At 38.5% G+C, this 26079-nt stretch overlaps 2 protein-coding genes, 2 long non-coding RNA genes and 1 other non-coding gene across 9 annotated transcripts in view; 2 read left to right on the top strand and 3 right to left on the bottom strand.

Moving 5' to 3' along the window:
* The first annotated feature begins 296 nt into the window (after nucleotides 1-296).
* On the top strand, nucleotides 297-13559 carry LOC111325867 (uncharacterized). 3 transcript variants are annotated; one of them, XR_015990292.1, is made up of 11 exons: nucleotides 297-457; nucleotides 2741-3122; nucleotides 3556-3896; nucleotides 4503-4776; nucleotides 5880-6207; nucleotides 7135-7343; nucleotides 8170-8505; nucleotides 8961-9795; nucleotides 10168-10377; nucleotides 10787-10899; nucleotides 11832-11970. XR_015990292.1 is itself a non-coding variant. In XM_022929779.2 (11 exons), exons 1-11 carry the CDS (start codon nucleotides 418-420, stop codon nucleotides 12569-12571), a joined length of 3348 nt encoding a protein of 1115 aa, XP_022785514.2. In that variant the 5' UTR covers nucleotides 297-417; the 3' UTR covers nucleotides 12572-13559. The 3 variants fall into 3 exon arrangements, 2 of the variants coding, with proteins under 2 accessions (XP_022785514.2, XP_088585505.1); XM_022929779.2 differs by lacking the exon at nucleotides 10787-10899 and adding an exon at nucleotides 12355-13559 and having other exon boundaries at nucleotides 11832-12007; XM_088729379.1 differs by lacking the exon at nucleotides 10787-10899 and having other exon boundaries at nucleotides 11817-11930.
* On the bottom strand, nucleotides 11308-11380 carry Trnas-aga (transfer RNA serine (anticodon AGA)). The gene has a single exon. It is a non-coding gene; the product is annotated as a tRNA-Ser (tRNA).
* Nucleotides 13560-14947: 1388 nt separating the features above from the next.
* Nucleotides 14948-25925, bottom strand: LOC111325877 (uncharacterized). 2 transcript variants are annotated; one of them, XR_015990318.1, is made up of 4 exons: nucleotides 25799-25925; nucleotides 17211-17331; nucleotides 16322-16507; nucleotides 14948-15936 (listed from the first exon to the last, which is right to left on the bottom strand). It is a non-coding gene; the product is annotated as an uncharacterized LOC111325877 (long non-coding RNA). The 2 variants fall into 2 exon arrangements; XR_002694390.2 differs by lacking the exon at nucleotides 25799-25925 and adding an exon at nucleotides 22376-22771.
* LOC111325873 (uncharacterized) lies at nucleotides 17803-19111 on the bottom strand. The gene has a single exon (XM_022929785.2). It carries the CDS (start codon nucleotides 19109-19111, stop codon nucleotides 18377-18379), a length of 735 nt encoding a protein of 244 aa, XP_022785520.1. The 3' UTR covers nucleotides 17803-18376.
* The window catches only part of LOC111325876 (uncharacterized), a 31192-nt gene continuing 24370 nt past the window's right edge, over nucleotides 19258-26079 (top strand). Inside the window, exons 1-3 of one of the 2 annotated variants that reach the window (XR_002694388.2) lie at nucleotides 19258-19463; nucleotides 22765-22955; nucleotides 23430-25871. This is a non-coding gene — a long non-coding RNA (uncharacterized LOC111325876). The remainder of the gene's footprint in view (nucleotides 19464-22764; nucleotides 22956-23429; nucleotides 25872-26079) is intronic. The other variant, XR_015990304.1, reaches the window with a different exon arrangement.

Here is a 26079-nt window from a genome sequence, read left to right on the forward strand (position 1 = left end):
TGAAGTGTTGTCCGTGGACGTAATCTGTCACTCCGGAGCGCTTTCGCAAAGCTTTCTCTTCTCCAAATAGATGACGTCCGTGTAAAAATTATTTGAGCATATTTTCACGCACAGTAGAGGCTAATTAGGAGGAATACTTCAGAATAAAGAGAATAAAGGACGTGGAAAAAAATCACCGTTGTATGGTAAAACTGTGTCTGTCCCTTGCCGTTACGTCACTCTGTGGTCGTGGATCGAGGAATGACCACTCATGCCAGACAAATCCTTACTCATGATTTCAAATTTGCATCTTCTGACATCTACCACTGCATATGTCACGACACTGATAAACAGTAACGTCACTTACATGAAGAAGAGCGTTTGGCGTAGATCTCACGGTTACTCTGTGTTGGTTTTGCTCTCGTCATTACCAACTTCATGTCGACTTATCGCTCTTTTGGCGCCCAGGATAGAACTGGTTTGTATGCTTTTTATATTTTAACAGGACACTCGTTAAAAACGTGATCAGAATGAATGAAATGAATAGTAACTCACGAGACATTTCAATTTACCGCTGTGCTTGTTTGTCGGTCGTTGTGAACTTACAAGATAACAACATGACCGTATCAAGCGTCTCGCCCAAAAAATGTTTCAGTTTCTTTTCAACATTTACCATTCTGAGAGTAATTAGGAACCAATAAGGTTTTTGTTACGCGTTGCTCGTTTTTCACCATGCCATGATTTAAATTACTAAATATGTAATTTCACTCTTGCCTCATGGTCTGATATTGTCATTTTTAGCAACAAGACGTTGTCACAACAACACTGGTGATTCTTCAAGTTCTGTATTATTTCACTCTATCCAGTAAAAAGGCCTAAATTAAACGACTCGAGGCTCGAGTACTATCCTAATTTCCACTGCTACGTGCGACTTTCGAAATCTAACCCGATCTTAATTAGTTTCGAGATATCAAAGCAAGCAGAGACAACATCGCCCACATAGGCCCATATGAGCAATAATCACGTATATTTGTGTATCATTTGTTGCAATGATGTGCTTTTTTTCCATGTGCAAAGAGAGAAAATGAGGATCATGTTAACTCTTTGTCTTGTAAATTACGACTTCGAAGCTCGCTTGTGTAAACGGCAAGAAGAGTAAATTAAGATAATGGTTACTTCACTGTTTCTTAATTGACAAGTGATCACAGCGCGGCAGGTGCTTAAACAAGGACTCAAAATATTGGAGTTTGGGGTGACATGAGAAATCATGCAAATTTTTGGTTATGTTTTGTTATCGAGCCCATGATTTAATGTTTTTGCTTTAGCACTGTTTGTATTAAGTAGCAGGCAAAAGGAGCTGAGGATAATTCGGAGCTGTACATTTGAATAATAACAATGGAAATGTTTTCCTTTTTCGGAGAAGGTTTAGCTTATTCCGGACGTTAAGTTGGTAAAATGGAGCGAGGGAGGGGAGGGGAGGGGAGGGGAGAGGAGGGGAGGGGAGGGGAGGGGATGGTTGGGTCGGGTCAGGTCAGGCACCACAAAGATCTTATAGCATCATCAAGGATACGGGGAGCTGATCAAGGAAAATAACTGTTGAAAGGTTATCCAATAGAGTTTCAGTTTCACTATTTTATTCAGGTGTCATGCTTAACCTTCAGCAACCGGCTTTTAGGAACTTGTGTGGACTCAATGTGTCGTCCTAATGTAATCGGAAGTTGTAGATTTCAGATTTCCTGTATTATGATGATAATGATCATAGTCGATACATCACAGTCGATAGATAAAGAAAAAAAAATTTTGGACAAAGCCGAAATTATATGTCAAGAAACAAGTAAAAATTACAAAATGGATTGAAATATTTCAGAAATCTGACAGTGAGAGAGCACTCAACATTTCCTTCTGATATACTTGTCTCAGGAGATGAGCAGAAATAAAATGTCGATATTTCTTTTGGTGTTATATCTTATGTTTGAAATTGTCATTGTTGATTGATATCGGCTGTGCACTCCTTCCATTTGATTTCCCGCTCAGTAATTAATATGTCTTCAAGCATGAGCTGTATAAAAATGCATTGATCAGGATAAACTGTATAGCTCTCCTTTATGAAAATAATAGATACGTATGATGCACGATCCTCGCAGTAGAAAGCGCTATTTATGCAGTAGCGAAAATCAGACCTGAAAAGAATCCTGTACGGGATTCGAACCACTCAATCTACCAATTGAGCTAACAAGCGCTGCACTAGTATCGCAGAGGTCAGTGGTTCGAATCCCGTACAGGCCTGATTTTTTTCAGGTCTGATTTTCGCTATTGCATAAATAGCACTTTTTACTGCGAGGATCGTGCATCATACGTATCTATAACCGCAGTTCAAAATATATGAACTTCATATACTCTTCGTATCCGAAAATAATAGAATTGAAACACTATGAGTTGTATAATCAGGAACTATACTAGGTGATTTCATTTTCTTTTTTAGGCGATCCTGAAGAATATCATAAAAAAATAATGGAATAGAAAATGAGATCTTTTAAACTGAAAACTGAACCAATGTAAATCAAGATGTCAAAATAAACAAATATACAATTTTAAGACTACTTCTATTTTACTATCATTATTATTATAATTATCGTTTTCATCATTGTTATTTCTGTTTTTGTCAATATTTATACATTAGTGAATTAGTGAGCTGTTGCAAATTAATTCAGTTTGGATATTGGAGACTGACAGAAAAAAAATTACCCTTTCATTTTACCAGATAGCCCGGTTCTTTCGTCCAGAGGTACACAGAGAAGCACCCTCTCTGCGTCCAAAGTCAGGCCATGGTTTGACAACGAAGGCTTGGAACTTATATCTAACCCTGGAAGTGGCAATGGATCACGTCGTCAAACTCCTACATCGCCAACTGAAGCAGAAATTAAACCATTCAAACCCACTAAAAGTAGTTTGCAGCACTTTTCAGCTGATGCGTCTCTTTTAAATACGGGAGATATCAACGCTCTTGATGACGAAGGCCTCTCTGCTCTTCACCGAGCCATCCGTCTTGACGACCAGGAGGGTGTAATGTCTTTGTTGGATCATGGTGCGGACGTTAACATATCAGGCACCAGTGGACATACACCCCTCCATGCTGCTGTTAGGTATGTGAGTTATTTCCCTGTGTCTAAGTAAGCTTGCCTGTGACACTTAGTCTAGGGCCAGACCACAGTTATTGTATTGTGTTGTACGGCGAGTCGCGTTACTTTTATGGTGTTTTGGTCTTCAGCGTTGAAGTAAATGTCAACGGATGTCGGGATCGGGCCAAGGGTTTTTTTTTTCCCGATGGACTATTTAAGTTCAATTTTCACGAAGATGAGCAATAATACCTGCTGCTTCACGCTGCGAAGACTTACACAAGTTCTTAAATTGAGGTTTCAAACTCGTTTGACATAACTAACAGTCTTTGGCCAGCATTTTGCATGGACGTTTTAGAGAGTCAGTTTGTCTCACACGGGTCTCTTCATTTCACTGAACAAGATTTGATGAATCACGGTATTTATGAAAAATGGACTTCTCCTGTGATTACTATCTTAGGTTTGAAAGATCTACGATTGTCAAACTTCTGCTGCAAAGAAGAGCTAATCCTTTAAAAGAAAACGAAAATCACGCGACCCCACTTTGTTTAGCTGCACAAAAGGGTTTAACAGAGATAACTCGCCTTATGTTGGATGACTCTAGAGTGGGGCCTTCCGCGATAAACAAGGGAGATATCACGCCTTTTCACTGCGCCTGCTTAGGTGGAAATCCGGAAGTGTGTGCATTACTTTTTGACAGTGGTGCCGACATAACATGTAAAGTATTTGGCACAACCCCCGCCCTAACTTTCGCAGCTTGGCAGGGCCATGAAGAGGCTTGCCAACTAATCATCGAGAAAGGTAAGATTGCAGAATGTGAAATTGAAACAGGATGTTTCTTTTTAGCCGAAAAGAAAATTCCAAGTACTCCGAAAAAAAGGGCTGAACCTATGACGTTCTGAAGTGTGCTCCGTATGTTTTGGGAACGGTTTATAGGAGACTCGTGGAAGTTAAATTTTAAAATACTCAAGAAATATGGAGTATCGATGCAATGCTATGCAGAATTAAGAATTAAAGTAGAAATGATATACTCGAAGCCTGGTGGTTAAAGAGAAAAAGACACATTTAGAGAAGGCGGAACTTTTAAGTGTCACAAAACTTGTATTTTTATTGGCCGTTCACTCTAACTTCGTCTACTTTAAACATGAAAATCCTATCAAAAATGTTTGAACATGCAGGGTTACTTCTGTGGGGATATTTGGGAAATGGGAGGTTTTCATTCATGTCATTTTGAACCATTGTTTCCCCGTCTATGCATTTCGAATGTAATATGGCGATTTATTTTTTAATCAAAGCGTCCTCCAGGTTTTTTGTCCATAGAATCTCTGCCGCCTGTATCTTCCCTTTGTTCCCTTCCAGTAGAGAAAATTTTCTGGTGACTTATACTTTATCATTGCTGCTTTATAGCTTCTATAAAACTTCCATCTCTAATTGACTTTGTCAACGAACGAGACGAAGAGGGAAAAACTGCTCTTCAGAAAGCCTGTGTTGGTGGTTACGAAGGACTAGTTGACTTGCTTATACGTAATGGCGCGGACAGTAATGCTGTGGACTGGGTAGAATGCATGTCTCCTCTCCATTTAGCAGCTAAATATGGTCACTTGGCGGTGGTCGAACTTCTTATCTTAAATGGGGCCGTTATTGACGCCAGAAACGGTCGCCTGAGGACGCCCCTACACTGGTAAGATCGTTTTGTTCTGTTTCATTTATTTATTTTGTTTTAGCGTAATTTAATTATGATTAGTGAAAGATTTAAGTAGCCTGATAGTGTAGTTTCTCACTTATCTGTTAACGGCCAAAGCAAACACTGGATGAGTTTTAAACAAACAAAAACAAATTCCTCATGGTATCTTTTTTTTTTTCAACAAGATAGCTCGGGACATAACGTTAGTTTACGACATTGAATAGCTGAAAAACAATTATTCTGCGCTCTTCGACGGGTACAAGCAATGAATGAAAATATGATAGAATCAACTTGTCAATATGAATGGGAAACAAAAAAAATTTCTTCTGTGATATGATGAATCATTCGGGTAAAAACTGTCAGATAACTTTTTACAAGGATTTCCAGCCCTGAAAGAAGCCGTGAAAAAGCCATGTAAATATACGATCATTTTACACGTGCTTTTGATATCGCCAGTCATCTGTTAACAAACCACTCGCCCTCCATGTCACTCTGTCTGGCTGATGTCAGGTTGAATAAATGGCAAAGCTTTCACCATTCTCGATCGAAATTTACTCAGATTATGGTTGGTGACAATGGTAAATAATTAGTATTGCTTACAAACAGTAGCGTTCAAAATTTCCTAGAAGCGAAAGAAAACCAGAATACGTAAATAAAAAGCTAATGGCTTTGGTAATGGTTTTTCTCGAGGCTAAGAACAAAATCGACCACTGGAAGATTTGCCACATGCTGATTTTGGCCGCGTACCTTAGCAGTTTCCATCTGTCGATAAGGAAAAAGTCGATGACTAAGAATTTTGGAAAAAAAAAATTGAACGTTACGCCCATTGTTTGATTCATCGCTTTTCTTCGTTTTGAGTTATAAATGAATAAATAAATAAATGATTTAGCAATGAACATCCACTGGGTGGCTATTCTTGTCCACTGTTCCAGATCGAATTGGAATTTGGAACGTTGGTTTTTTTTGGAGTTGCGCTTCCTCGTGAGCTATCGGGTTGAACACGACAGACATTCCATATCTACGCGCGTGTCCGTGTATTATTCTCTGTATAATAACAATTCATTACTGTACTCGTTAGAAACAACTATTACTTTTACCAGTGCCGCAGAATTCAATCATGGTAGGATAGTCGAACTACTTTTGGAGATTGGGGCTGATCTAGAGGCCCGGGACACGGCAGAGATGACACCATTCCTGCTTGCAGTGACCCATGCTGCAAGCCACAGTGTACAGGTTTTGTTAGACAGCGGAGCAGATAAAACAGCCGTGGACTCTTCTTTAAGCAGCTGCCTTCATTTGGCTATCAGTTACTGCAAGACGGAGATGGTGAAAATCTTACTAGGGAAAGACAAGGATAAACTGTTACAGCTCAAGGACAAAAATTTGAACACTGTGTTCCATTTAGCTGCTGGCAAGAAAGGTTCAGAGGTAGGTATACACGCCTTTCTTTTCAAACAGCAAATACAACATTTATAAGTAGTATTGGAGTAAGGACGCTGGTTTTCATACATTTATACGCTCAATTGTGTAATTAAAGTCGACTCTTCAGTCTTAAAAAACACAACAAAGGCACATTTCGCAAAACGTTTAGGAAGAATCTACTTCAAACGGCCACTAGGAGAAAAGTCGCGAGAGAGCCCGATCCAAAGAAATCGAAGATAACTTGGTTTGGCCACCTTTCCTTCTGCTTTTCCTAATGAATTTTGGATTTCGTTTAATTCGCGTTCAGCATTTCGCCAAATATTCTTTCCATCGAATTTAAAGAGTCTTTGTCGCGAGACTTGCCAGGTGGTTCGATGTTGCGTTTCATTAGTCGGCGGCATGGCCGCATTGACGATGCGCTTAAATGAGGTTCGAAAACTAAAAACTAGAGGTTTGTTTTTACGTGATTTACCTTTACTTGATAGGTATGTAGATCTTGTGGATTTTCATGACAATTAGCCGGAATTTTGCTATTGTCCAAATTGAAAATAGATTTTCTCAGGCATCAATAGCAATACCGAAAAAGCCTAAAATACTTCGTTAGCCCATTATCTGCTGACTGATACTGTTCAGTTTGTTTCGAGGTCAGCGGTACTGCAGAGGCTGAGATTCAGTTAGGCAAACACCGTCAGTGTTGTGTTTAAAGGCTCGTGCGTGCCTACCAAGTTAAAAGCTGAGAAATTTTTTTTATTTTCATTCATAATCTATACTTTATAAGCTTTACAGCGATATATAGTTTTCCTTGGTTTCTTTAAAAGTTGTGCGCGTAAGACGATTTTTCTGGAGGGCATCTAGTGACCTTCAATAAAGATATGTTCCTTCCTAAAGTTTAGTATCCACGTATCGGTAAGTTTGCTTTCTTTCAATTTTTAGATTTTGGAAATTCTTCTGCGAGAGAAAGAGAAAGGATCTTTATGCCAGCGTGACGCAAAAGACAGGCTTGCCCTTCACATCGCGGCTGAAAAAGGCTCAATCCACTGTGTCGAGGCTCTCTCCAGGTGCCCTGGATTTTCATTTCACACCCAACAGGCAGATGAGAAAGGAAGAACACCTCTTCATTTAGCAGCTAGCAACAAACATGCGTGGGTATTGTGATCTTAAATAAAGTAAAATAGAATAAACTCCCCTCCAGAGCTCATTCCTGAAGTGGTCTTTCTTGGATTTTTTTTTTTATCATTTTCCATTTTTCATTTTTATCATTTTCCATTTTCCATTTTTTCCATTTTCCATCTAGAAATCACTAATCCCGTTTTGAGAATTTTTGCTCTCTGGGCCATCCATAACGTTTGAAGCTGAAACATTACGGTTCAGAGGAAGACTTAAGTGGCATCCGATAAAGCCAAGAGAAGACTCAGAGATGTCAGATTCTTTCCCTAGCCGCCGTACTCAATTTGAAATTTCTGACTGAAACCTTTCCTCCCCATAACAATTGTATCATAACAAATAGAGGTTAATTTAAGAGCGATATTCTATGTTTCCTGCTGGACCAGAGTTAGTAAGCTCTCATAGGTTAAGGCACGAGCGTACCTTTGCTTTGCCACTTTGCAAGACAAATAGACTTAAAAATAGTTTTTTTACTGCTTCGGCCAGAATAGTCAAGAGCCACAAATAATGTATAAGTTCCCCCTTACGACGAACTACGTATTTTTTGATTATAAGATGAATACATGTACATAGTAATTTTTATTTTATATCTGTGAATACGCAATTCAGTTCATGCTGCGAAGTATTTACCAATAAAGTATCTATCTATCGATTATCTTAACCCACCTTTGAACAACCCCGCCCTGAAGAATTCCAATTACAAATATTCAAGTAAAGGGTTAAAATGGGATACCAAATGGTTACATTGTAATACACATATCTTGGTTTTGCTTCCTACATTTGGTTGCTTCTTTGCAATTCTAGGGAAACATGCAGAGTCTTACTGAAAAATGGCGCCGAAGTTTTTCAAATGGATTTGAGAGGTTTCACTGCGCTTCATCATGCAGTCGAAGCTGGATCATTGCAGACCGTTCAAGTTTTGCTGGACTGTCGTTTGCCAAGTACTTTAGAACGAGTAGATTTAAACAACAACACACCACTTCACATAGCTTGTATGCACAATCATCCCGATATTCTATGTTTCCTGCTGGACCGAGGAGCTAACGTTACAGCCAAAAATAAAAGGAACATGACTTGCCTTGATGTGGCCATTGAATGGGAAGCTAGCGAAGTTGCCACGACGTTAATGAGGCATCCAAGGTTCGTTAAGAGGGGCGAAAGAAATATTAATGTCGGTCTGACGTTCCTTCTCTTCATGATCGGCCATTGCTGTGAAGTGTCCCTCTAACATACTCTAAGGCTCAGTTCCGGAATTTCTTTCAACAAGTGAACATAGATTAGAAGGGACAAAGAAGCCAACATTTAACAATTAACGTTTCCATACACTACTGAAAGTGTAAACTTGTTGTCTGGAAAGTAACAAGGTTAATTGCATTGTACGACGAAGTGTCGCAGATAATTTGCTTGGGCAATACAGTGTGCTCTCCACTAAATAATATAAATGAATAACAAAGAGCTGTGGGGAATTCTGGGGGAGGATACCTACGACGAATAAGCATACCGTGCCAAATGATAGGCAATATTCCCAGTCAGGGTTTAAACACAATTAAATGAAATGTTGCGGTCTATAGTAATTCCCATGCTTCTTTTTGTAGATGGGAAGAGGTGCTCATTTACTCACCTGACGATGGTGTCTGCTCAATGGACAAATTGATCGAAAAGCTGCCCAATGTGGCAGAAATTGTCCTTGACAACTGCATAACTTACAGTCCTCTTCCTCCATCACACGTAGATTTTTCTGTCAAGTTCAACCTCATTCCTCTAGATCCGTACACGAAATACGGATGCAGCAATTACTTTGGACCAGCGTGTATGGCAAAACATCGGCGAGAAAAGTTGCTGAATCACAATGTCACCCAAGCTTTGCTGAGATGGAAGTGGATGGTACTTGGGAAGTTTGTTACTTTCTTCAACGCGTTAGTATTTGCTGTTTTCGTTGTCTTGTTTTCAAGCTTCATTGTCAAAGAAAGGGAAAAGGTTAAACTTTCACACTCTTCGAAGAATGAGATAACAATTGTTGAGGACAATGATAGCTTCCTGAACCAGACGCCATGGATCATTATTGTGTTTTTAGTTCTGCAGCTCATCAAAGAGCTTGTCCAAATGTTTTGGCTTCGGTTGTTGTACTTTACAGATCTGACAAACTTGTTTGAACTGATCATGTTTGCATTCGTGTGGATATTCACCCTCCCATCCATATCGGAATCGTGTTCGTCTTTGTTCACCACAGCAACGCGATGGTCAGCTGGGGTACTGGGCTTATTTATGTCCTACATCAGTTTGACATTATATTTTCGTCGTTTTGGGGGACTTGGCTTGTACGTAACGATGTACGTTGAAGTACTCTTCACCTTTGTCAAAGTGATATCTACTTTCATGATCGCCCTCACTGGTTATGCGTTAGTTTTCTTTATACTACTAAAAGAACAGGTAAGGAAACAGTTGTTATTCGCATTATTGGAGCTATGGTTCACAAATATGTGATCCTATTGCTCCAACAATGAGCGCGATAATTAGAATAGGCTAACGAATGAAATCATGGATGTAAAATAAAAGGATGAGTGGGTAACTTGATATCAATGGGTAAAAGAATGAAGTGGATGAAAAAGTGACTGGATGGATGCATAGATCAAATGATGAATGAGTCAGGAATGGATGAGAAAGGATTGAACCACGAGTACACAAATTTGACCTTTTTTTTCCCTTGTAGGTGTGGAAATACCAGAGTTTGAACAAGGCTTTACTTATTCCATCTAAATGTTATCGGCCGCTCTTATTTTCAATACTTTCATTTTCTCACAGGGTAACTTCTCAGATTTTTGGTTCTCAACGGCAAAGATCCTGGTGATGATGGTTGGGGAACTGGATTATACAGACATACTGGTTGAACATGTTGTAAACAACCAGACAGTACCAGGGACAAGTTTCCCATATGTTCCTCTGCCGAGACTGACATTTGCTCTCTTCTTAGTCTTCATTCTGATGGTCTCCATTGTGCTGGTCAACTTGCTGGTAAGCAAATGATTGAATACGATTCCTCTTCCCTTCTACCTCAACAATCATACTTTCCACCTCTACAGCTTCCCTTATATTGTTTGATTCTCTAATTCCCAATTCTCTGGCTCCTTTCATGGAAAAAATGCGCAGATTTGGTAATTATATTGGTTCTTCTCGGCTTTCTTATGAGTAAGACAAATGATGCCGTTTACCTGTAAGCTAATCCGCTGCCAACGAACACATTATGCTTTGTAAATAAAAAGAACCACCGTTTACAGTCGAACCTCGATTAATCCAAAATTCAGCTGAACGCATCAGAATGCTTTTTGTCTCCGAGCGCTCGATCTTTTGAAAGCGGAGGAGGTAATGCGCTGTTTTAAACGTACTCCTCCTGACTAATCTTTGAATTTTTTACCTCTTATAGGTTTGAAGATGAAAGCTCGGTAATATTCATGAAAAAAAAAGAAAAAAAAAAAGGGGACCAGAGGAAAAGTCCGGTTAATTGATGTCCGGATAATCGATATCCGGATAATCGAGGTTCGACTGTACCTGATATTTTGAGAATCAATGTTCCTGAAAAGATTGTCTTAGGCCGATCGTAGAGGAATGCATTGATGATGAATGATATATGATATACATATCGATACTTACATACAGAAGGAAGTTTTTACAAGTTTACAGCAACTTGAGCTGAGATAATACCCCTGTAGCACTAGTTTCCTTTGGTAAAGGAAAAAAAAAAAAAAAAAAGAGTGAAATTTATACACACGGGCATGCCATTACGAAACTTTGCTTTTCTGTAGGTTGTAGGTAGTTTGTAAGTAGTTTGCTTTTCTGTAGGTTCTGTAGGTAGTTTTCTTCGCTCCGATGAAGGGCTAACGCTCGAAACGTCAGTTTTTATAATCGTAACGGTGGCAATTTACCATTTCAACTTTGTTGATCGAGTTTTCCAGATGGGATTTGAACCCACGACCCTCCGTGATCTAGTCGGATGCTCTAACCACTGAGCTACAGGAGACTCTTCGGTGAGCTAGGGTCAATTAGTGGGTATTGACTGGAACCGCATCACGCGGCTACACAGCCAAACATTAGCTAGCGCATAGAAGCTCACTAACAGCATCACCCTGTCACATTAAAGCATCACATGCATTAAAGCATCACATGCAGCCAACCAGCCCCCAAAGTGAGCATGTAAAGATGAAATAAACAATTTTTAAAATAAGAGAAAAATCGAGTTTTCCACTTAATTGACCCTTGCTCACCAAAGAGTCTCCTGTAGCTCAGTGGTTAGAGCATCCGGCTAGATCACGGAGGGTCGTGGGTTCAAATCCCATCTGGAAAACTCGATTTTTCTCTTATATTAAAAATTGTTTATTTCAACTTTGTTGATATATTCAAATTATTTCGTTACCCCCACCGACGCAGTCCCAAACAGTTTCTTTAGAAACTATCAGCCTTTATTTCTGTAGGTTGGTTTGGCGGTTGGAGACATTGAGTCTATCCAAAGGACAGCAAGTCTACGAGCCTTAATAGACCAGGTGTTTTTAGTTGACACCATCATGAAATCGTATCCGAGTTGGATTCTGCGGAGGATTCACAAAAGTTCGTTGGAAATAAAACCAAATCAAAACAGTTTCTTAAAAAGGTGGGTATTCAATTTTGGAGTCTACAGGATAGGACAGGAAAATTACATTCCAGATCCAGCTGAGCAACATATTTTTTCTTCCATGTTATCGAGGAACTCTTATCATCGATGACAGAGAGTCTAATTCCAGGGTGGCACATCAAGGCAGGCAGAAGCTCGAATAATCATGTTTTCCACAGTACATGTAGTTAGCTCCTTGGCTGATTGATATTGGTCTATATTACTTGTCTTGACTAGTTAAGGGCTCTTTTGTTTGGTTGAGGAAGAACTTCTACAGCGTGTAAGAGTGATTCCTTGTAGTTTTCAATATCCCAACGATTTCTTATCAACTCTTCTTTACCCCGAAGGGTCCTCCTCGCTGGCTCGGATCTTTCAGCTCGGGAGTTCATGGAACTGCTTCTAAGTCGCAAATCAGGTTCGACCACCCCAGCGGAGGAGTGGCGACAAATTGAGCTGGCAAGGGATGAAACACAAGGAGAGAGCATCAGAAACCTTCAGGCCACGGTAGAAGCACAAGGGAGGCTTCTTCAGGCGATGGCTGATAGGTTAAGAATATTAGAGTAAAATGTAATTCCACTGAAAGTTCCCTCTTTAAGAAAAATCTAAAACACCAGCTTATGCTTCCCATCAGTTGTGAAACTTCTTTAGAAATTTTTGTTAAATGGTCTGCCAATATGGAGGTAGCACTATTCACCGCAAGCTTTACGCCTAGTAAGCCGGATTCTTAAGACGCTTACTAGAATACGCTTTGTAAAAATTGAGTATTATCAACTAAAGCTTTCAACAATTTATTCCCCGTCAGCTTATTATAGACCTTTTGAGTTACTAATATAACTAAAGTTATGCCGTCAGCGAGGGTTTTCCAGTGATGGTCTCATTAGCATAGCGTTTCCCACGACACTTGAGAGGAAACTTGCCCGTTTTAGATATGTTAAAATAACGTTTCGAAGGTTTTGGTAATTTTATCGATGTTCTCATACACGAGTGTGGTTTTTAACAGGTTGTAATATCTCACAAAGTATGAAACCTCGCAGCCTTTCTGACCATCGGAATTGGTGGACTCAGTCAAAATTTTTGCTTTACGAACAAACTAAGGGGTTCCTGAGACAAAACTGGTGAAAAGCTACAATTGCCCTCGATGAGATAATACCTTTACGTACACTCCTTGCGGTGTGAAATTTAACTCATCTTTGAAGGTGGGCGGAGAGGATCGCATGCATGGGTTACGAAGACAAGGCGTCCCCTCACTAATTCCTGTAAAAATTAATGTGCGACAATCTGCTTGTCTTAATCTCTCTTTGACGGGTGTTGGGTTAATGTGCGACCTCTTACCAATTTTTTTATGTTTTGACTACCTGTTGTAAAGAGCTTATGTTCTGACGCTACGTGACTTGCTCTAGTACCTCGCACATAAAGCCGTGCTATACCAAAGGCTACTCTTAAAATCATTTACAGGCTGTAGATATTTGGGTTCACTCTGCTTGAAACATTTTCACTTACATACATTACATACATTATTCTGTCATAAATATACCTTTCTTTTTATTTTCAACGTCAAGTTGCTTTGTTTGAGAAAAGAAAGAATCGGCTTGCTACTACTCGATAACAACTTTATGGCACCCTAACAACTTAACACCATGCTGCTAAACACCTAAGTTCCTTCGCATCTAAGTTTTGTCCGTGTCACAGGCTGTCACCACTGAAAAAGATCTCTGAACAGGCCATATTAACCTGAATCTTCACCACTAGACTCTTCCCTTTGGTCGTGTCGCTCAACTTTCGGCTCTCGAATATAATTATTTTCTTTTACTTTTTGGACTTGAAGTTGTGTTGTTTAGATGTAGCTTTGTTGGGTGGTTGACCTTGAAATACTGAACGAGGGCTGGGATGGATTTATCGGGTTTGGCGTCTCCCTTGGTCACTAAAATAGTCTGTTTATGGGATAACCACTTCTCAAGTGAAAATCTAGAGGAAAGTTATGCAAGAGGTTTTCAAATAGTTCCCACCCACTTTGTTAACTGCATCCTAATTTTGAAATCTCATATTACGCAATTTGGACCTTTTGAAGTCGACGGCTTATCAATAAATACTGTTACTAACGTATACACAGATCCTAAATACGAATCGTTTTCAAACACGATTTTTGTGCAAGGGTCTATAGATTGCGTTGAAAAAAGACCGCTACTATCCAATTTTATATCAGCACATGAGGTGGTTCCCGGCAAAACTTGTTAGTATTGCCTTCAACTCTAAAAACGCCGCTGCTATTGGAAGCGAGAGATTTCCCACAATCACGCCTCCGAAAAGGAGACGGAAATTAAAGTTAACAATACAAATAAGGCACCTTCCACACTTGAGCTGAAACCTGTTTATATGTCTTACTTGTTTGAGGAGGAATTGCTAATTTACTGGTTTCATGAAACACGTTTTTGCGTATTCAAGTAGTCACTATTTCCGAGTGGCAGATACTGTTTTAACCGCTTTTCAGGTTATTGTTGACACTTTTCCCCAGAAAATATTACTGCCACCAGAAACGCAGCTAATTGAAATTGAATGGACACATCCTAGGTGGCTAACTGAAATGCAAATTTTTGGTGTGACGAGAACGTGATTATCTAATCCTACCAAGAAAATCTCCTGTTCATTTTCACTTTCACACGCGATGGAAATTTCAAACGATGGTCAAAATATGAAAGCTTGTTAATAGACGTATGAGAATTAAAAATGGCAAGAGAGAAGGCTCACGGCACGCAAAAAATCTTCATGACTCCAGACTAAGTCGGCACGCTCCTTTTGTGTCAACTCTGATGTTTTCGTGACACATCTAGACGGCTGTGATAGTTGACTCTCCTCTTTTTCTATGCATTAACATTCATTTGGATATTCATTTTTTGAGGCAATATTGAGAAAAGATAGAAAAAACAAAATAGGAGAAAAAGATTAAAAACTGAATCCCTGAATTTATTCCAAAATTCCACCCCAAAAGTGTTCAGACCATTGTGCGTTCGTTCCATTTCGGAGTGGCAGCACCACAGATGATGAAATGTTTTACTCGATTTAACATTGTATTCTCACTGCCGTAGTTTAACCGATGATAAAATATCTTTAAATTGATAAAATTTTGTACAAATTAGAAATGTAGCTCAAACCACGGTGGCCTGCCTTTTTGAATTGCCAAACACTAAAGATTCAAAAACAGACAAAGGGCAAAAACAATGCAATTAAGTGGCGTTTAGATTAGAGGTAAGGACAGAGGTTGAAAAAGAATAAAGTTTCCTCGCAATCATATAGGCGCGTGTACTGTCTAACCCTTACTCTAACCAGATCCATACCTCCCCATCGTCAAAACAATTCAAAAATGAAGACTAAAAATAAAACAAAAACTGATTTTGGAATGGAAGACAATTGTAAAGTGAATCAATGATAAAAATATTCTCTTATTAACTTAACAACTGTTTTTGCTTCTGATGGAAGGAAATTGGAAAGAATTTGCTTTTTTCTAAATCTATTCAAGGCACGACTAAAAGCTATCAAGGTCAGTACCTATGTGGGCATCTTAGTAGCATGAAGTGACTCAATATATAACAGTTAATAAAAGAATATTACCATTCGGAGAGAATTCTGGATTCACTTGTAAGGGTAATTTTCGAATAAATAGGCGCCTCAATGGCTCAAACGAAATTACCATGAATGAATAACAACTCTCAAGTGGTCTTGAGCGATTGCAAGAATTGGTGCCACGATGTTTATAGCCTTCAGGAAGAGATGATACAATGTCATATGGTACAACACCATAGACAGTGTCTAAAAAACAGTGACGACCTAATACACAAATTATTTTAGCTTTTGCCTAAAGTTGAAAGGTAATTAATTTGGAGTACAACAAATGGAAGCCTCCACGTTCTTGTTAGGTACTTAGTGGCACCATCCTGAAAATTTAAAAAAATCTTGGATCAATATCCATCAGTTTTAAGTATTTATTGTGGGATACTGATTAAATTTTTATCTACAATTTTTCTCAGTTCCAGTACAGGTTCTGTGGCCTCGCTTAGTCTTGATATTCTGTGAATCTTGATCAAGATTGAAGCTTTCATTTAAAACTTATGACATTGTAACAACAAACATTTACCCAATTATAGTGGGTTTTCGACTGCCTGAAGAAGGAATTATTGTGTGTGTCGCACCTGCAAAAGCACTTTCCTTTAGATGTAGTAAAAATTCGGCCAATTTGTAAGTTTTGTTAAAAACAAGGGTAGAAAACAGTAATATGTTGAGACGTCTCAACTTATAAATAACACCACAGTTTTTACATACCAGAAAAGATTGGATTGACAAAGAACTCTTCACTTGACATGGCCACTTCCGTTCTCGTTTTGAAAACGCCAGTCATTGTCATCTACTACAACCACTCTGTACTAAGAACTGTTTACCTATGGAAGGGGACGCTACAATCAACAGTTAAAAAAACGGGAAATCATTTCAGCTACGACGTTTTCTCTCCTGAAAAGAGACAAGAAATGGTAAAGACGTGGCCTCACATCAAAATTTCATCAACTACACTTAAGTGAACTTTGGATATACACTTTTGGAGAAGGCTGGTAGAAGCTCTTCTCTTTTTACAGGTGACTTAATTCACTTTCACAAGTCATTGTCCGTCTCCCCATGTGGGGTCCGTTGCCCCACCCTGTTAGAGCACCTTGGTAAACAGGAATTCCTAAACAACCTAATATGATATTTTTTTTTAAATTGGATATTTTGTAGCAATACGAAGGTAGTGAGGAATGGGCTAAAAGACAGATATATTGATACAGAAAGGCCCTTGCTTCATTGGTTATCGTTGCAATTTTTATAAATGGTTGGGAATAAACAACTAACGCGCTATGCATGGAGCCTTGATAGTCGTAAAGTACGTAATCAGAAATCAATTAAACTTTAAAAGTATGGTAAATACTATTTATGGCATTTTAAGCTCCCGCGTGCAATTTTTCCAAAACCTCACATTGCCGTAAAGGAAATGCTATGAATGGAAACACCAAAAAAAAGAAAGAATATTTGATTGGTAAATCTGATATTTGAAAGTATTGTTCTCTTGGTTTTCAGAGTATTTTTTCCATGGAAATTTATGTGAACGCTGAAAGCTTGGCCACCCGGAAAGCTAATAAAATTCTCATAATTGCTTCACAGATATGATTGGTGTACTTACCATCACAAAGTGTCCGTAAATAAACAGGCCGCGGGCTTTCCATTCAGTGGTTGATCACGTGACAACTTCCATTCACCGAAAAATAGCCACCTGCCCCTACTACTCCGCCTAGGCCAAAAATCTGTCAAGAATTTGTAAGCCTATGTCAAAAGCGCTCTTGAAGAAAACGGCATTGTTTTTATCGGAGTAGACTGATGAGCTAATGCAGCTTTGCTTGAAAATCTGGTCTATTCCCTAGTTCACCTTTGCCGTCTTTATATGCCATTTTGCTTAGCTGATTAACAAATCTATGGAAATGTAGATAATTGCTTTTACACTTGAAATAATCGCTGGCTCATTTCTTATACGTGATAAACGTAAAACGAGTTTTAACTTGTTAGCCACCCAAAGAAACTTTCATTTAAAATCCCCGACTAAGATATCAGCACTGGCGAAGGTTGGTCAGCACAGTACAACCAGCTTTAAAAGAAAAAACAGATTTGTTTGAGGGTAAGACTTCTCTAATTCATTTGGAACTGTTTTCATTTGCACAAATCTTAATGTTTTCATCCAAATCCACATATCATACAATTGTACGTACAACACAAAGAGCTTTCATTGATAAATAAATCTCTCTTTATTTTCTCCCAATGACACTAGGTAAAAATTATTTTTATACTGGTTTGGTAAAATTGAAAATCTATAAAAGGTGTACTTCCCACGGTGTTAATGAACACCACAAAAATTCCCATTTATCTCTCATGCTTCTTTTCTCGATAGAAGCATATGTTGCGTAAAAAATTTACTAAAGATACAACTGTGAATCCAACTTTAAATATCGTACATTTGAGCGTCGCGGTTTCTGTTTGCGATCGAATGTTAAATTTGAATATGTTTGTTCCGCGGCGACCACGCCAACCAGTCATTAAAAGGCGGATTCATCCAGATCATTTCCAAAATGAAAAAGAAAATTATACGTGCTCTGAATAACACCGATTGCTGATATGGCGATATAAAAGCCTTCCAGAAAAAAAATTCCAATTTGTCGATCTTGCCTCCCGTCAGTGATTGTTTATGTGCGATAACTCCGCGTCATTCACCCATACGTGATATTATTTGTGTTCGATGGCCTTGTCGTTTGCATTTCTTTCATTAATGAGCGTTTGTTGTTTTCCGACACGCAAAGCTCACTCGTTCACGTTAAAGGCTAAAATTGGCCTGAAATACACCTCATCCAAGACAGATTTATCGCTTCCAGTCAGAGGAAGAAGCGCATCTCTGGAGAGTTGCATCTTTTCAAAGTCAAGCCGCGGGCGACGTCTCTTGTTGTCATCAGCATTTTCGCTTCCTTCCAAGGTCCGCTTGAGAGGACCAGAGTCTCTTGTTCTTCGATTAGTTTTCCTAATTATAGAATACGAGGCGTTATTTTCACAAAGAACATGAGGTAAATCTTTATTCGTGTTAGAGCCATTTACTAGAAGTTCACTTATTTCGTCGTCGGAAGATTCAGCGAAGTCCGCGGTGTCTGATTCTTCATGCTTGTTTGCTTGATTTGCATATTTATTAACTGATAAAGTTAGGTGCCCTGGCGATGTATGAAGACTGGTTGAATGAATCTCAGCTAATGGCTTTACAGATCCGCGAGCTTCCTCCGAATTCTTATCCCACTCTTTCCGCTCTTTTTTCAACCCAGGTATACAAGCTTGTGAATGCAGTGCTTCCTTGCGCTTGGCCACCAAAGCGCTGGGATGGCTACGGCTTCGCTTCGGATTATTGGGAGCCTTTCCGGCAAAGTCTAAATTGTAGGGCTCCGACCAGGAGTAAAAGAAAGGTGGCTTTATGTTTCGATTCTCGTCGAGACCATGTCGACTCAGCTGAAAGGCTAGCGTGTCAATACAAGGCAAACTGCTCGTTAAAGCCATCTGTAAGGAACTATGGTTGCCACCTCCGCCGTGTTGTAGTAAATCTTAATCACGCGAGCTGGTGTAGCTGACTGATTTGGCGCGGAGTGCGGAGTGCTAGCCCGGTAACTAGTCTAGTCCGATTCAAACAACACACTTGCCATCGGGCCACCTGAAAACACATAAGTTCAACTATTTATGGGGGAATATGATTGGTTGAGGCCAATCAATTGCACCCGTTGAGCCATTATCTTTGACAACAAAGCAGCAGGTCTACTTGGAAGTGATCATCATTCATGAAATTCAACACGAGAAATTACTCACTACTTTGCTTTTCAGACAAATTGGCTTTTATCATGGATCGGGCTTTTCAGTAAGTCTTTCATTTAATTTAACTTACCTTTTTTTTAACATTTTCACTTTGGGCGACTAAAAGAAATTGCGTGTCTGACAGCTATTAAGCACTAGATTAAAGCCTTATGTGCCCCAAATAATTGAATTCGACAGAAACTAAAACAACGAGGGCCATCAAATTAAATTAACATTTGTCAGTCGAAGGCTTGAATATTGCATGCTGCAATAACCGCAATCGATTTCAATAGAAATAGCGAGGAAAAAGAGAGGGTAAATGCAGAGCCCTAAACGGAAGCTAGAAACAGTCTTTTGTTATTCCTGTTTTAGGGTTAACTTTCCTGTCTACGTAGAACACCAAAATAAAAATTCAAATTAAGCTGTTTTGATTATGAGAATTACTAAAAAGAAACAGTTAGAGGTGCAGATTAGAAATGATCCGATAAATGCAGGTTGTAATTTCATTTCCTCCGGCATACTCTGAAAGTCTTGCCTTTTCGGGATCGATCCAAGAATTATCAAGTGCTAGCGGGGAAGGTTCGAATAACGGAGTTTGCTTTGTAATCGCCGTGTAAAATTTCTGTCCTTTAAAGGAAAGGCCACCGGGTCTTTTGTCTTTGATTTCGTAAACAAACTTCCAAAATATTTAAAAGCACATTGTGAAATCCTGCAGGGCGGGCTGATATCAGAATGGCTGTTATGCAAATTTTTCGTGAGTTGGACTCAAATAATTATTTGTAGTAATTTTGCACCACGTGTTTAGGGGGAAAATTTAAAGACTGAGCTAGCTGCGAGTGAAATGAATCAGATTATTTGTCACAGCGAGTTTTTCCTGAGGTAGAAAACGCAATGAATTTATTTCGAAGCGATGTGAATCGTCGAATTTTCCATGACGTTTATGTTGCGAAGACTAGCTAGACTGACCCACATGGTAGATGGAGTGTTTTCTTTCATCGTAATTTGAGAAGTGCAGATGCTGTTCTTTTGCGAGCTCTTAAGTTCGCAAACAGCTCGCGATCGTATGTCTTGTCCATTTTTTACCTTTTTTTTTTTTTTTTAATTCTAATTCTTAATTTTGTGTTGCCATCACCAATGGTCTGTCGCCTTCAAGCTGTACGGAAAGTTCGTGGATTCCGCTTCCGCTGGATATGCGAATATAGATATGAATAAAAACATTTACTTATTGTCCCAGTGAAAAGGCAACGTTAGCTGGCTACTGATTTTTCTTCCGTGAAATCATTGTACTTTTCGCAAATATCCTGTAATGTTAGAACTGTGCACTTGAAGAGTTAGTGAATGGCACACTGTTTTCCATCGGCACAACTTACCCTTCATATTCAACGTCAACTCTGTGCTAATTGGTTTTGTGTTGATAGATGGGTGAGATAAAATACACGTGGTGAAAGAACAAAAAATCGTTCAAAAGTACACACAGTTGACATGCATGGAAAGAATTCTGTTATCGAAGCTGACGTTTAGTCGGCTTAAGTGGAAAAACCTAAAGAGCAGCTTATTGTCCGAAAAACCAGGGCGTCTTCTGTGAATACCAATTACAGTGACAACTTCATGGTCACCTGTCCTCGACATGATAGAACTTATATTCATAATTGAGCTTATTATTCTCTTCGAATGGTTGAACCCTCTTTAGCACAGATAATATTTGGGGTGATGTGTTTGGAGCCAAGAGAGTCATTTTAAATTGATCTTATGGGTCAAAACCATTCAACATGCTCTAAAGCAGCCGAGCAAACAAAACATATGAAATGGAGAAATATAGGTTTATTAACGAGTCTCTCCATCCATACTTTCCTAAGTTGATGCCCACAGTGCACGCTTGTTTTTATATAACACGGTAAGGAAAACTCCAAACAGAAGGTTGTACTCAAAATCCTTTCATACAGGGCAGCTAAGTGTTGGAGAATCATTAGGAGGCGCTCTGACTTAACATTGGCCTTCAAATCTGGGGTCATTATTCTGCGATGATTTTAACACTTTCAAATTAGCTCGTAGGATCCTTTGTATAGATACAAATTAGAAGCTTCTTTCAAATAAAGGTGGTAAAAGTACACATGAACAATACGCAATGAGTCGATCTCAGCTGGTTGAATCTTTGGTCTTAAGTGCTAAGTTCTCCGCTTGTTAAAAACGAGCGCAAAGATCACTTGCGATGCACTAGAAAAAAGTTAATATAATTTTATTTTAACATTGGAGCAGCCATTCTTTGTTGTAACCACAACAATTACTTTACACTTGTCATTAACAATTCACGAACGTTTTGTTTTGAAATGCAAATAGCCGAGTTAATTTCAATGAACCAATTTTTATCGATAGCAGCTGCCATTTCTTATTGCATGAAATTATTTAGTCACAAAACAAATGAGTGCAAAGCTTCTCGAAGGATGAACTTCAAAATATTACTCTGCTTGATTTAGCCTTTAAAATGGACAAATTTCTAACAGTCGCATAAGTTTTTTGTTATAAAACGAAACAAATAGGACCTTTGGTAAGGACTAAATAGCATGGGAGCATTGCCCAGAAATAGCCTTTGGCATTGATAAACGCTATTCACTAATTTAACCAAACGTATCTCAGATCAAGCCCATTGTGAACGAGAGGTCTTTTTGCGCCAAGCAGGCGGACTTCATAATAGACTACAGTCTATGAAAACCTTTGAATTTGTACAAGCTGTCTAGCTGAAGTCAGAAATGGCATATCTTGCTTCGTGATTTCAAATTCATTTGATCATAAATGATTTCTTTGGCAAGATCAACCTGTGATTTTGGCCAGCAGAGTCCCCTGATTGTCAAAGATCGTGTATCATGTACAGACGTTTAGAAACCATAAATGTTGGATGAATTATTCGAAATATATACACTGCTGAAATGATATGCTTAAGTAATTTATGAAACTTTCCAGTAGAAATGTGTGACTTACTGTTTTCAATGAAGTGCTCCCTCTGACGAAATGGCTAAGCGCGGAGTGTGAACCGTCAATGGAAGTGGCTTAACAGCAATTGCTTCGTAGTCGTTTTACTCCAAACCTCCTACGTTGTACCCAAATTATATTGTTCCTTGGTTCATTGTGGCTGTCTTCAGTATTGAATAAAACAAGTGGTCGCTTTCCGGACATTCATAACAGTTGTCATGGCAACAGTCAGAATCGTGCGCTTCTTATGCAAATGAAACAGCACGAGCTCGCTCAGCACGTGTCTGTAGGTCAAAGGGTCTTGATGGCCCAAAGCCCACTCTTTGCTCTTACTAAACTTGCACGCAAAAGAATCAATGATTGATCCTCCCCTGCGGATACATATTCTTATTTTGCAGTTTCAAGATTGTCATCGATGAAGCAAACACCCTGAATCCTGGTGCTTCAGGTGGATAAATTTGTTGTCATACTTTCAAAACAGTTGTACTGGTCGGAACTGCAGGAGAAGCTTGTTAAGGATACCAAAGAAAAAGTAGGAATGGTCTGACAACAAGGGAAATCAAAGGAACTTCTTACAGAAAAGAAAATGGTTAGTTTTGAAAATGAAAAAAATGATGTTCAAAGAACCTTTATTTTGTCCTCCTCTACTTCAAGGGACCGAAAATTGTCAAATTTTAATCATGAGGAAACATATCTCTTAGTCGTCTACTCGACTAAAGCTAAATGGATTATGCCGCTTTAGAGATGAAACATTGATTTTTCAAACCTCATACATGCTTTTTTTTTTTAACTTCAGCACATGAAATAGTAAGAACCTCTTTTGCTTGGTTTGTTTCGTGTATGTGTTGTTCGTTGTTTTAGTTTTTGCTGTTTTTGCTGTTTTTTTGTCCTTCTTTGTTTTGTCTTCAGAGTTACATATTTTTAATCATTTCATACAATCAATCCTCGTAAAGCTGCTGTTGATTGGTTTTGGTATTAGTCTTTTCTTAGCTCTTTATGTTTATTGCCGATTTATTTGTTTATTTGTATCTGAGTTTCTGTTTTTTGTTCTTTTCTATCTCAGGCAATTTGTCGCGTGGTAATAAAACTTCATGAAACAATTTCAAGAATGACATTTGCCAGAAGTAATCGGGAAAACTCAAATCTCAGTGGAGCTTGAATCCTTTACCAAAAGTGCGCTAATTGAATTGTCCAAGTTTTCAAAATTGTTTCCCCATCTTTCATATTCTTTTGGAGAAGGTAAAAATTTATAGGAAAACTTAAAAGAAGGAAAAAGTTTCAAATGCTTCAAGCCTAATCTTTTTGGTGATTCATCACATTCACTACTGACTATTCGTGGGCACGACCGCTGAATACGCGACAAGTTTGTATGACAGGTGCAACTAAACCATTAATAATACCTTAAAAAATATTTTGGGTACATCACCAATAATTTTTTTTTCTTTGGCGTGCTCAATTACTTCAGCTCTTTCTTTTCCAAGATATCAATAGAAATCTTCGTAAGTATCCTCCATGCAATTTTTAAGAAGTTACTTCAAAGAATTTATTGGTGCAAAATAACACGATATCTCTTAGCTGATATAATTTTCTCATCGACTAACCGTCTGGCATTGTTATGGCTATTGTAGACAGAAATTGCGAGGGTCGGTTCATAGCCATAGCTCATTGCTTTTCCTTCGTTTATATTTTTTGTGTGTGTTACCTTAGCCGTTCAAAACTGCAAAATTGCGGCTTCTTTCTGACAAAAACGATTAACTCCGGAAGAGAATAAGCAGAAGGTAAAAATTGCATCTTCAGGATCTTTTCAAAGAATGGACAACTTAAATGAATAGCTGAAAATTAATAGCTTCTTTCATAAAACGGACAAATAGTGTTTTCAAAGAGCAAGGCTTAATTATAAAAATTGTTATTCCCAACGTTACTGCGGCATATGTTTCACAACTTTGCGATTAATACTGAAAATATTTGGAAAACGTATATCAAAACGACCTTGGCATTTGTTTATCTAAGTAGACCCCCCTTTCCCGTCTTAAGGGATGTTTTTAGAACAGTCACTACCTTCGTCGACCAGTTATTGACTAGACTAAGTGCACTCTCAATTTCTGCCTGATAGGAATAAGAAATACTCAGTTTTGTGTGACATGGCCATAGAAATGAACTCTCAAAGAAAACCGCAACAACTCAAAACCGAAGAGGTTGCACTTACTAAATGATAATACTAGTAGTCTGACTCGCCATGCAAGCTCGCCTCATTATTTGCGAAGTATTTAGTTTTCCTTCTAACGGCGCCGAGCGTCTAAAAAACATGGACAGCAACCCGTTTCCCTCGGTAGTATTTATCACGTTCTAGCACACTAAAAATTCATTAATTTTGTGAATGGCAAGCTGCCATATTTTCGAAAAATTGATTGATTTGTTTTTAGCTAAAAAGATAATTTTGAACTCTTGCACCTGATTGGGTGAAAATAACATGAATTTCATTAAGGACAAAACTTTGTTTTTTCATTTTACAGCGAATTCGTCACTCACCAATGAAAAGTGTACTTTAGCATCTGATATCGCGCATATTTCTTATATCAAATGACACGAATTTGCTTATTACGATAACGACTGACTGAAAGATTTGCCAACTGTTGTAAACAAACATACGGGGTATGGAAATTTATTAGTATTCCAACCACGCTTTTTTTTTCCGCTATGATGACTGAAAACTACGATAAGAAAAGATAAACGGAACCTTATGAATGAAGGATTAAATATTTGCTGCAAGACGGTCTCGAAGGACTTCCAGAAAAATAAATTCAGTCATTTGCTTTTTTTTAGGTACATGCTTTCATGCAAATCATTATTAGTGCATAATTCTTTGTACCTTACTCTGAAGTAAAGAGTAAAAATGATGTGACATACGTGCAACAATTTCCAGTCGTCGTGGCACACGAAATGATTTGTAAATTCTGGAGAATACTATGATTGACAGATTCTGAATTTCGGCAGAAAAGTGCGGCCGTTACGCATTTGAGGAAATTTTTCAAACAAAGTTGGATAAACAAAAGCGATTGGACAAGGGGAAAGGGAAGCTTTTATTAGGGATCGAGCTCATAATAAGACAAAATAATTTTTTTCCTCAGTTTTTTATGTCAAACATAGAATATGGAAATTTCAATTTTCAAAACACAAGACGACATCGTGGACAGAAACTTCATGAAGAGAATTTATCATCTGTAGCTTATTGATGTATGAACCTTATCCTACCGGCTTTGTGAGGGCCCTTCGCTTAGTAAGCAGTAAGTTATATTGGTGGAACTTGCTGCTTTTAAATTTGAGGTTTGTTTGCTATAAATATTGGTGACCAATGAAAATGTTTCTGATTTCATTTCCAGTTTCAAGAAATAAAGTTAAACGTTGACGAGATAAATTTTTTTTTCAACTCACCGTGTTTCCTTGGATGTTTTTGACTCGTATGAATCTACGCCGGAGAGAAGGTTCTCGTAGAGTGTGCTTCACGGTGGGTCTACGCCTTTAAAGTTAATGACGGAGGTGTTGTAAATTTATAGTTTCGTGACATTACGGGAATAGTTTACGATAGAATATCATTAACATTGACCGAAAAAGAGTTAAGTAAACAATGAATTCTGAGAGCCAGCAAGCATCTGAATAGTAATTACAGCTGCTATTGGCAAGATAACTGTGTCATCGTGACGAGAGAGAAATTC

This window comes from Stylophora pistillata, chromosome 8 (assembly GCF_964205215.1).
Source record: "Stylophora pistillata chromosome 8, jaStyPist1.2, whole genome shotgun sequence".
In the NCBI taxonomy this organism is placed as follows: Eukaryota; Metazoa; Cnidaria; class Anthozoa; order Scleractinia; family Pocilloporidae; genus Stylophora; species Stylophora pistillata.

What these genes read in the sequence shown, in the direction of transcription:
- LOC111325867 (XM_022929779.2), top strand. Translation starts at nt 418, where the DNA reads ATGTCGACTTATCGCTCTTTTGGCGCCCAGGATAGAACTG. An exon ending in TGGCGCCCAGGATAGAACTG is followed by an intron (nt 458 to 2,740) that starts GTTTGTATGCTT and finishes TCATTTTACCAG; the next exon opens with ATAGCCCGGTTCTTTCGTCC. An exon ending in CCCCTCCATGCTGCTGTTAG is followed by an intron (nt 3,123 to 3,555) that starts GTATGTGAGTTA and finishes TTACTATCTTAG; the next exon opens with GTTTGAAAGATCTACGATTG.
- LOC111325873 (XM_022929785.2), bottom strand. Translation starts at nt 19,111, where the DNA reads ATGGCTTTAACGAGCAGTTTGCCTTGTATTGACACGCTAGCCTTTCAG.